The 9733-nt window shown below is 40.9% G+C and overlaps 2 protein-coding genes across 2 annotated transcripts in view; both read right to left on the bottom strand.

The window, feature by feature from the left end:
• Positions 1-3251: 3251 nt before the first annotated feature.
• On the bottom strand, positions 3252-9214 carry LOC116673150 (EF-hand calcium-binding domain-containing protein 6). Its single transcript, XM_032505321.1, has 5 exons — positions 9010-9214; positions 6138-6321; positions 5864-6051; positions 4032-4181; positions 3252-3562 (listed from the first exon to the last, which is right to left on the bottom strand). The coding sequence occupies exons 1-5, from the start codon at positions 9193-9195 to the stop codon at positions 3440-3442; spliced, it is 831 nt and encodes a 276-aa protein (XP_032361212.1). The 5' UTR covers positions 9196-9214; the 3' UTR covers positions 3252-3439.
• A 251-nt stretch (positions 9215-9465) lies between these two features.
• LOC116673449 (EF-hand calcium-binding domain-containing protein 6) overlaps positions 9466-9733 on the bottom strand; it is a gene marked incomplete in the record, with an annotated part of 41057 nt that continues 40789 nt past the window's right edge. Inside the window, 1 exon segment of the mRNA XM_032505800.1 lies at positions 9466-9733. Coding sequence (XP_032361691.1) covers positions 9466-9733 — 268 coding nt within the window.

Here is a 9733-nt window from a genome sequence, read left to right as displayed (position 1 = left end):
GTGTGTGTGTGTGTGTGTGTGTGTGTGTGTGTGTGTGTGTAGGTGTAGGAAAAGTAAGAGAGTTTAAAAGACAAACTTAATTAACGTCTATGAAGGAAAATTCTCCAAGAAAAGAATAAAGGGAAATATTAAAAACCAAAAGATGGGAAGAACTTTCATCTCTCAGTTTCATAAAAAGCTGTCTGTTTGGTCCGACTCTCCACTTCCAGTCCTCATTTAGATGTCTCACTTTGATGCTCTTCTGCTTCAGTAGCTGTGTTATGTGTTTCCTGTTTTTTCCAGGAAAAAAAAAAAAAAGTGCTGTACAATTTCTTGATTTCTTTCTCGAGGCATGCTTGAAGGAGTTAACGACTTCTGCTACTCAGACAATCTGCATATGAAGAGTTTTGTTCCAAAATGAGATATCTTCTGTTTGAAAAAAGGGACGCCTACACAGGCTGAATGATTGACGGCTGAAACTTGAAAGCAGATTGCGGTGGTACTTTTTTAAAGCATCGTTCGTAAAAAAAAAAAATCTGACTGGACCCTCTATATTTCAACAAAACTAGATGGTTATGAACTTTTTTTTAAATGGATGTATAGCATTTTGGAATCAAAGTGTCCATATGGTATTGTATTTTTGCCATCGTTGTTGGAGGCATTTTGTTTTTCAACTGTAAAACAAGAAAAAAAAAGACCCACCAGCGGCAACATGTTGCTGTGTTGCTCCTGGAGACAACTCTAAAAATGTACCTCTCTTTCTTAAAACCGTAAGGATTTTGCTGGTTCTGAGAGATTATTCATTGATTGAATAAAACCTTATCTGTGACCGGTGGATCATGCTTCCTTACTTCCCTTCCTTTTGTCTCTCCACTCCTTTAATTCTTGTTCTAGAGAAAGAAATTAAGGCTGCAGAGGAAACTTTTCCCCATCCTAGTTCTTCTCTTTTGTTCCACTCAAAGGTATCTGTGTCTCGTATCAATTATAGAGCCCAGAGCAGCGAGTTAATTTCCAGTAGCAACAACCCTCTCTGTCTCTGTCTCCCATTTTGTTCCGCAGGTCTTCCACACCTCTGCACATTCTAATAAGAACCCTCGTTCAAATAATTACATTAGTAATCCCAAGGGAGACCGGGTAATTTATTCGCCGATGGCTTTTTACTTTGCCATTAATACAACTAGCTTTCATATACTCTTTTCTTCCCCCAGCTCCTTCCCTCCCTTTTTTCTCACTCTGCCTATCCAACCACCGTCCTAAGCTCCTTTTATTTTTTCCTCTGTTTCTGATCATCCCTTTTCCATTTCCATCTGCGTGTCCCTCTCTCATATTCCTCAGATAATGACTCCCAGTTCTCTACAAATTTTTCTTCTCCTCTCCGAGAGCCATTTCGCTGCTGTCGCATTTTCATATATGAATAACAGACGTCCCCTCTATCTTCCCCGCCATCCATCTCACTTCACACTTCCCATCTGAACAAAAGATGCACCCAGTCCTTCCTGTTGTCTGGATCACTTTATTTGATTGGCTTTGGAACACAAATCAGTGTCAAATAGTCACAGAAGGTGGACAACACTGGGAACAACCCGAATCATTGATCAATCTCTCCTTTGTTCATCTTTATTTCCTCATCACCAAAGGGCCCGGGGGGCAAAAATGAGCTGTGGGCCCCTAATCCCCCACCCATATGATTTTAGGATGATCATTTGTGATCATTAAGCATAATATTAAACAATGTATTTGAAGTATTAACATTAGAAATGCCAACTCAGTGCAGCAAATAAGTTCTCTTTAGGATTCCAGCAAACCCCCAACCAAAAAATTAACTTCATGTTCCCCACAGGACAATGAAAACTAAACTTAGTGAGGCATCTTGCACTTAATAGTCAATCTTTGATTTTCTTCTTGTGCCGATGTCGGCGCCAAAGAATACCAGCCTGTTAGCGCGGTTTCCCGGTGGAATCACAGAAGAATTGTGGAGAATTACAATAATCCGCTTCTGTAAAAAAGGGTCTCTAAGAAAGACAGAATTCTTACTTGTTGCCAAGTGCTGGCAAGCTACGAGACACTCTCTGGACAGACACTGGTAAGTGGCCACATCTTGGTTCGAAAGTGCCGACATCCAGGCAGTCTGGCGGGGGGTGTGTGGTGCAGGGCGTGTGTGATTAAAAGCTGCGATTGCTACAAGCTGATTTAAATGATCAGAGTAAGATAATCGGGGTAAATACCCAACCTTGATCAGTTAAAAAAAATGCCAAAATTGGCTCCTATCCAATACTGTGATCAAGATTGGGACTTCCCTAATTAAAATAGTTTTGCCCCTTGGTTGGTTTATCTGGCCCTGTCAGCAAGATCTGCCTCTGATACGACAAATATCAAGAGATCCAATGACTGAAAAACATGAAGAAATAAAGATGAACAAAGGAGAGATTGATAAATGATTTGGGTTGTTCCCAGTGTTGTTCACTTTCTGTGACTATTTGACAATGATTTGTGTTCCAAAGCCAATCAAATAAAGTGATCCAGACAACAGGAAGGACTGGGTGCATCTTTTTTCAAGCAAGCAGCCGGGCGTTCGGACAGCCGGGCAGGAATTGATCCATTCAATTTACCAAAATACACCCCCCCAATATGGCATGTTTCCAATTCAACACCATGACCCGAGATCATCTCGGAGATGGAAAAAAATAATGGACACCAAAGATCTTTTGGTTACTTGAAATCTACTTGAAATCTACATTAACACATGACATGACAATGTCATGAATGTGTAATAAAACATATAAACTTGATATACCGTTTTTTTTCAAGTGTCATTTGGTTTTGTCATGATAAGTTATGATTACTGTTAGGGTTAAGGTCTTATGTAGAACACCTTAAGTAAAGTGTTACCAATCTTTTTTATAAAGACAACATCAGAAAAGAGCAGGCATGGAGTTTAACTGTAAAAGTGCTTGGAGTGAAAGTAAAGACTAGCTTAATAAACACGTGATTGTTCTGTAAAGTAGAGACAATATAATCTGCGAGTCGGGCAGCAAGATGCCCCGAAAAATTATACATTAAGGTTTTTAAAATTCTTGCTCTTCTACAATGTCTGAACATGGAAACCCCAGCATGGTTTAGGGTTGATTGCAGGTCAGTCTATTGCTATTCACAACCATGACCTCCACCCCCTTTGTTTCACCTCGCTGTTTGAACACTATTGTTGGAGTTGAATGTAAATCTGAGGTGTTATATTTTCAACAGGAACATAATTCCAAAGGACACCGAGCTATTGTTTAGTGTCAAGATTTAATGTTACAGAGAAATGCATTTTCAGGGGATTTAAGATCAAATGCGGAGTGATCTGCTCACCACTTCCGGTTAAATTTTGTATTCTACAGTGCATAATCACCACATAACTAATTCCAATTAACCAAATTACCACAATGTAGCAAAGCAGCAGTAGGCATCTGAATGAAGGTCAGCGAAGAAAGGCCCACAGGAAGTCGTTGTAGCAGATCCTTCCTGTGGTGTTGGCATCAAAATAAGAGCTGAGGTGGAAGAACTCCTCTTCCGACAGCCTGACGCTGAAGTGGCGCAGCACCTGCAGGGCAACAGCGGCAAGAGTTGGAGTGGGAACATTTGTGTGTGTCATAGTGTTTCGAGTTTGGGTTTAGGAGATGTCATCCCTGAACAGGTTTGCTAATTGTTTCTATCGATTAGCTCGTGGAGCGTTGTCGTCTGTGAAATGTACAGCAGGTAAATGGCAGGGGCAATAAAACAGGAGTGTCAGCTGCTGCTCTCCTGGGCCAAAATGTCAGAGCGGTCTTGTTTCAACCTTCAGCTTAATTGAACAATTAAAATTACTGATTGGCTGTCAAGTGGTGTGTGTGTTTGTGTGTCTTGAGCATTGATTTCCAGTCACCCTCCATCATTCTTCTACAGACATTTTTGATAGAAGAGACACAAGTGAAACGATCGCATCAATAATTCATGACGAACCAGTTTGTCTCTGAGTGTTTTGACATTCTTCGGATGCAACAGAGCAGTCGGAGCTCTGTAAGGGACCTCACCTTCCTAAAGTCCTGCACAGAGACGCTTCCTGTACGGCTGCGGTCGCACGTCAGGAAGCAGCGTCGGATAGAGGTCCAGGAGGAGTGAACGGCACCTTGCATCCTCAGCATGACCTCCACGCCATCTTTGCTCAGAACACCGTGGCTCGCCTGAAACGGAACCAGACCGTGCAGGATCCCATCAAACAGGGTACAAAGCCCAAACAGGAAGTCACGATCAACCAGAAAGGAAAAACAAATAAAGGTGAGAGCCCACATTAGCGCTATTATTTCATTTCTTCACAAGCTGAGACGCAAGTGTTGTTTGTTCTATGATCAGATAAAAAAGGTTTTGTCTGTAAGCTGGTGTAGAGACACGCCATAGAATCAGATAAGATGCAGGGGGTCTCGGCAATTTTACACAGATGGTGGTGGGTTCTTTTAAGACAATGCAGGTCTTGTGATTCCAAAGTTGGTTTGGAAGCTCGCAGCTCATGGGTTGCCAGATTAGGGCCTTCACCCACATGCTCCATTAAAGCTTGGGGCTCAGCTTAGTCGCTCAGCGGGAGTCTATTAAGAACGTGCCCACCCGTGTGTCATTGTTCAAAGCTTCATATACACCTTCCCATGCCAGAAAAGCACCGCAAACTAACCAAACTTGCCCAGTTTGCTTGTCATAGGAGGCGATAGTCGAGAGCCTGAGGGTGGGAGGTCCCCGCTGAGTTTACACAATCTGGCAACCCGGCACCTCCCCCCACACACACACACTTACCCAATTTAAACTTGCAGCCAATAAAAGTGCAATGCATCAGATGTTAAACAGAGGAAAGGAGAGTTAATTTGAAATGTGCTGCTCAGCATGGGCATGTGTAGCTGAAAGTACATACCCCGTGTCCCAATTTCACATTAACTCCAACTGTGATGACTGGATACATGAGGGAAAAGTACATTTCCAAATGCTAACATGCATACTAAAATCTAAACCCGCTCGTGTGGTACAATCTGCCATGAAGCTGACGGGGAAGAGTGGGGAACCTCTCCCTTCAGCCAATCAGCATCCTCCACCCCGAAAAGGAGCTTTTACTATCCAATCCAGACGATACCGAGTCCCCAAATGCAGACTGAACCGTTTTTTATAAATGTGCCAACATCAATGAAGATGTTAAATAATAATGGTTTGTGAGGCTGTTGTGCAATAGTATCACAGGGTTCTGTTTATGTAGTGTGCAATTTCTGTGTTCTCTCATAAATTTGCACTTTGTTTCCATGTGGATTGTTGTTGTTTTTTATTGTTTCTATTTGTTGATCTTTATTGTAAGTGCAGCAAAAATTGCCAACTCCGGAGTCCAAGAAAGGTTTCCCAAACTCATGTGCATTATATTGATATAATATTTACCAATATTATATTGATAACTTATATTGATAACTGATCCCCATGTGTTTCATATCAAAATGCTCAGAACAAAATCAGCTTTGTGTATAGTGACACTCAAAATTGTTCCAGAGCAATGTGTAAAGAGATAATTTGGCCCTAAACCAGAAATATTTCTCTTATGAAAACATATATATTTATATATATATCAGTGTTTTGGAAATGAGTTTCCAAAGGTATTGGGTTCTCGAAAGTACCGTAATATATGAATGAAACAGTATTGTAAAACCTTGCTTGGACTAGCCAGTACAATTTGCATTTTATTGCAGCATGTAAACAAAGTGGTGGAGATACAAATGTATATTAGGAAAAACCTTTCATTTTTTACAAAGTCATAGCTCAATATAAGATGGGTTGGAGACACATTTAAGACCTTAATGCATGCAGACACAGAACTGCAAACAGTTGTTTGTTTTTCTACCGGTGTAATAGGGAGAGGGAGTCTACGTCGTTCATATGCCGCCTTGGTCTCTGCTGGTTTTAGGTTCAAGAGGAAGTGACGAAGGAAGTTGTGATATGAAACGCAGCCATTATTGCTGATGTCAAACTTCACAGCCAGATGCTCAAACTGCTCCTGAGTCATACTGATGCCGAGGGATTGGAGGATCTCTGCAACACACAGTCAGTCCTGAGCATATAGCAGGTAGAAGGAATAGCTCAGGGTCATATATGATTGCCTGCTGTTTGCTGCTCACCCAGGAAGGAGGTAGTGCTGATGTGTCCCTCTTGCTGAGGATCTACCTCGGCACAGTTCTTCAGGATCTCTCTCCAGCAGCGCTGCATGGCCCCACGCAGCCTCCTCTCCGCGCTCCCCAGCGGGCTTCCTGTTCCCGGCCTCCCCACTGAGGCCGGACGCCTGGAGGTGCACTGGGGGGCAGACTGGGAGATTAATGAGAGGAGGTGAGTAGTAGTGCTGCACAACTACACTGAAGAAGAGTGGCATTTTAAGTTATTTAAGAGTGGTTTGCATTAAGCAGCTGATTCCAACGCCGTGCCCACCACTAGTGAAATGTAACTAAGTACAAGTACATGTTCTCAAATACTGGACTTAGGTACAAATGTTGATGCACTTTTACATTATTTGAGTCATTTCTTTTCATACCTCTTTCTACTTCTACTCCGCAACATTTCAGAGAGAAATATTTTTTACTCTATTATATTCATCTGACAGCTTTAGTTACTAGTTATTTTACAAATTAAGACCTTTGAGCTGAAATGATTAGACAATGTAACACTTCATTGGTTGAACTGTTTGGATCTTTTCCAGTTTCTAAACTGAGCATTTTTATGCATTCAGTACTTGTTATACTTTCTGTTCATTTCCCTGATAATACTTCCGTACATTTTCAATGCAGGACTTTTATTTGTAATTGAGTATTTTAACAGTGTGGTATTAGTACGTTAAGATAAGGTAAAGGATCCGAATACTTCTTTCGCCACTGGTCCAGGCCTGCAATCACGGCCCGCTGCCTACAACAATAGCAGGTCATATGTTGTCATTTACACACACATATATATACAGTATATATATATGTCATATGTAAATCTTATGTGACAAACATGAGGTTAGAAAATGAGGGTAAGATTTTTATCAACTTCAAGTTGAAGGTATTTCATACAGCATGTTCAGTTATCTGACTACAGATGTAAAAATAATACAGAATTGTTTTTTTTAATTTTTATATTTGTTCACGCCTGATTGGTGTTGATTTGGTTACATTGCCATTTAAAAAAAGAAGATAATTGTGACAATGAAAATAAAAATTGTCATTAATCAGTGCATTTGTATGTAACTTTTAATGTTAAAAAAAACTTCAGAAGGGAACATTGGCCCCCGGGCATCTTAACATTATCAAATCTTGTACCCTTTATCACCCTGCACAGGAGGTGTTCAATAATTCCACTTGCGACTAATACAGTTTCACTTAATGTTTCAGAAAACATTTGGAAACAAGGGAAAATAAGTTTGATAATTTCACTTCTGCAGTTCCACCTAGTGTGAGAACATACTCGACACAAGATGAGTTTAGGAATAACCGGCAAAGATGAAAACTCTGGTTCAAGTACATTATTTACACATGTAATATGTTTCTGAGATGAAAATGTAGTTCATGCTGTGTCTACAGCCTTAATTCACACACAATCTCAAATTGCTGCTTTTAGTCTGGCAAGATTGAACAGGCATCTGGTTATTTCAAGTAGGATTCAAGCACACATCCCGGACAAAATGTGTCGTCAAAGGACATAGACTTTGCTCTGTTTATTTGGCGTGTACCTAGGGTGTCTACACACAAAAGAAAAACGATCAATTCATAAACTATTAAAACATGGCGGACGTTCTGGAAATGTCAAATATCTCTAAAATAGAAGCCTTTCTCCAAAAGACGTTTCTGAAGAAAAAATAGATGGCGAACCAGTTACTAGATCTCTCTTTGTACATATAAAGCAAATGTTCACCTCGTATTTGCACAAATGAGAAAGATGGAGTGTAATTTAAAGGTAAATTGACTATTTTTTCTATAACACTTTTCTAGTCTCAACAACTACTCAAAGCTTTTACATAGTACAGGAACTATTCCCCATTCACACACATTCACACACTGTGGCTGAGGCTGCCGTACAAGGTGCCACCTGCTCATCAGATACACACTCACACACATTTACACACTGATGGGACAACATTGGGGGTAACTCAGGGTTCAGTGTCTTGCCCAAGGACACTTTAACATGGGACTGCAGGGCCAGGCACTAAACCACCATCCTTCCAATTGGCAGGCAATGAACATCTAATGTATATTAGCTGTAAGTTAGCAACATACACAGAGGGTGTGTGATTGGTCTGACACAGGCAATACTGATTAAATCCATTTTTGTTATAGCATTATGGCATTATATTTGAGAATCAATATAAAGCAAGCAGCAAGACATTTTGATAACGGAAAAAAGAGAGACACACCATTGAGACACATTTCACTGCCAGGTGGGAACACGCTTACCGATGGCTGTCCACTTGTGATCCGATCACTCAGACAAGACGTTAATAGCCTAGGCTCTTTTTCCACTTGGTATTAACGTCTTTTCACAAGAACTACACGTGACAAAACTACGTCCTGTGTCTCCTGACAGTTGGAATGTATTGGTTTGCAGACAGACTTTCTCGGCTTATCGGATCCTCTCTCTGTCTGAGTTTTTTTCAACTGACTGCTCCTCTCCCCATGCTACAGCAGCTCTTTTAATTTTGATCTACACCATTGATTAAATGCATTTTCACTATTTGAGATTCAAAATGTGTCCTCTGCTCAAACCTTTATTTTTGTGTCTGCTACTATTCACCTAAGTGCGCAATGATAACATTTCTTATTCAGTTTGACACATTTTCCAAATCCTACCTTTTCTTGTTCTGAAGAGTGCACAGAGCAGAGAAGGGCAGCAGAGATACTGTGATAAAGTGCCCAAGGGTTTGTAAGTGCACAGAGCAGTTTATTTTACGGGGAAATAAGTAAAAGTGAGTAAGAGAGGTTATTAATGTGCAGTCTTCTGGATATTCCATCCTGTCATGAGCTTTACCTTAGTGCGTTGCAGAATGGCACCTACAGTCTCTGTGCGAAATGTTGTTGCTGAGGCTGTTTGTCTGGGCTCAGAGGACGGTGATGGGACACTGTTGGTGGGACCCACTGCTTCTGTCCTGCTTGGCGCACCAAAGCGCTTCAGAAACTCTCTGTACTGCAGCTTCTTCTGCTCATTCCCAGGCATCTGACTCCACACACAGTCAAACTGAGAAGCAAAAGGAAACACATAGGCAATAATCATTTGCACTGGGGCAGGGGGGGCTAGGACCCCAAATCGAGCTACAAACAGCACAGTAAATTGGCTTTACAGATGACTAACTTTCTCACAATGTCAATAATTATCGGCAAAGATAAATTTGATTTTGATCAGGATAATTAAAGAAAACATATCAGACTAAAATAAATGGTATTGGCAAATGCACCGAAAGACTCATTCTCTTACAGACTCATTTCCTCATTTGTAACCATGGGCAGATGCCAGTATGTGTTGTTTCAGCTTGAAAACACTGGAAGAGTTGTTGAAGATGTGCTTGTTCTCTTGAACGGCTAGAATTCTCTGAATTATCATTGACTGGAATTTAAGCAAACAGTTTCTCACCTGATCCTTGGTGAGTCTCAGGCAGTGGTGATCACACAGCTGTCTGAACTGCCCTTTAGAGATTGTAGTGCTGTTGGAAGAGTCAAGATCCATGAGCTCTTTGGCGATTTTATACAAGTCACCG

This window comes from Etheostoma spectabile, chromosome 23, assembly GCF_008692095.1.
Source record: "Etheostoma spectabile isolate EspeVRDwgs_2016 chromosome 23, UIUC_Espe_1.0, whole genome shotgun sequence".
Classification (NCBI taxonomy): Eukaryota; Metazoa; Chordata; class Actinopteri; order Perciformes; family Percidae; genus Etheostoma; species Etheostoma spectabile.
The sequence above is the reverse complement of the archived record's forward strand: the minus strand, read 5'-3'. Positions and strand labels throughout refer to the sequence as shown.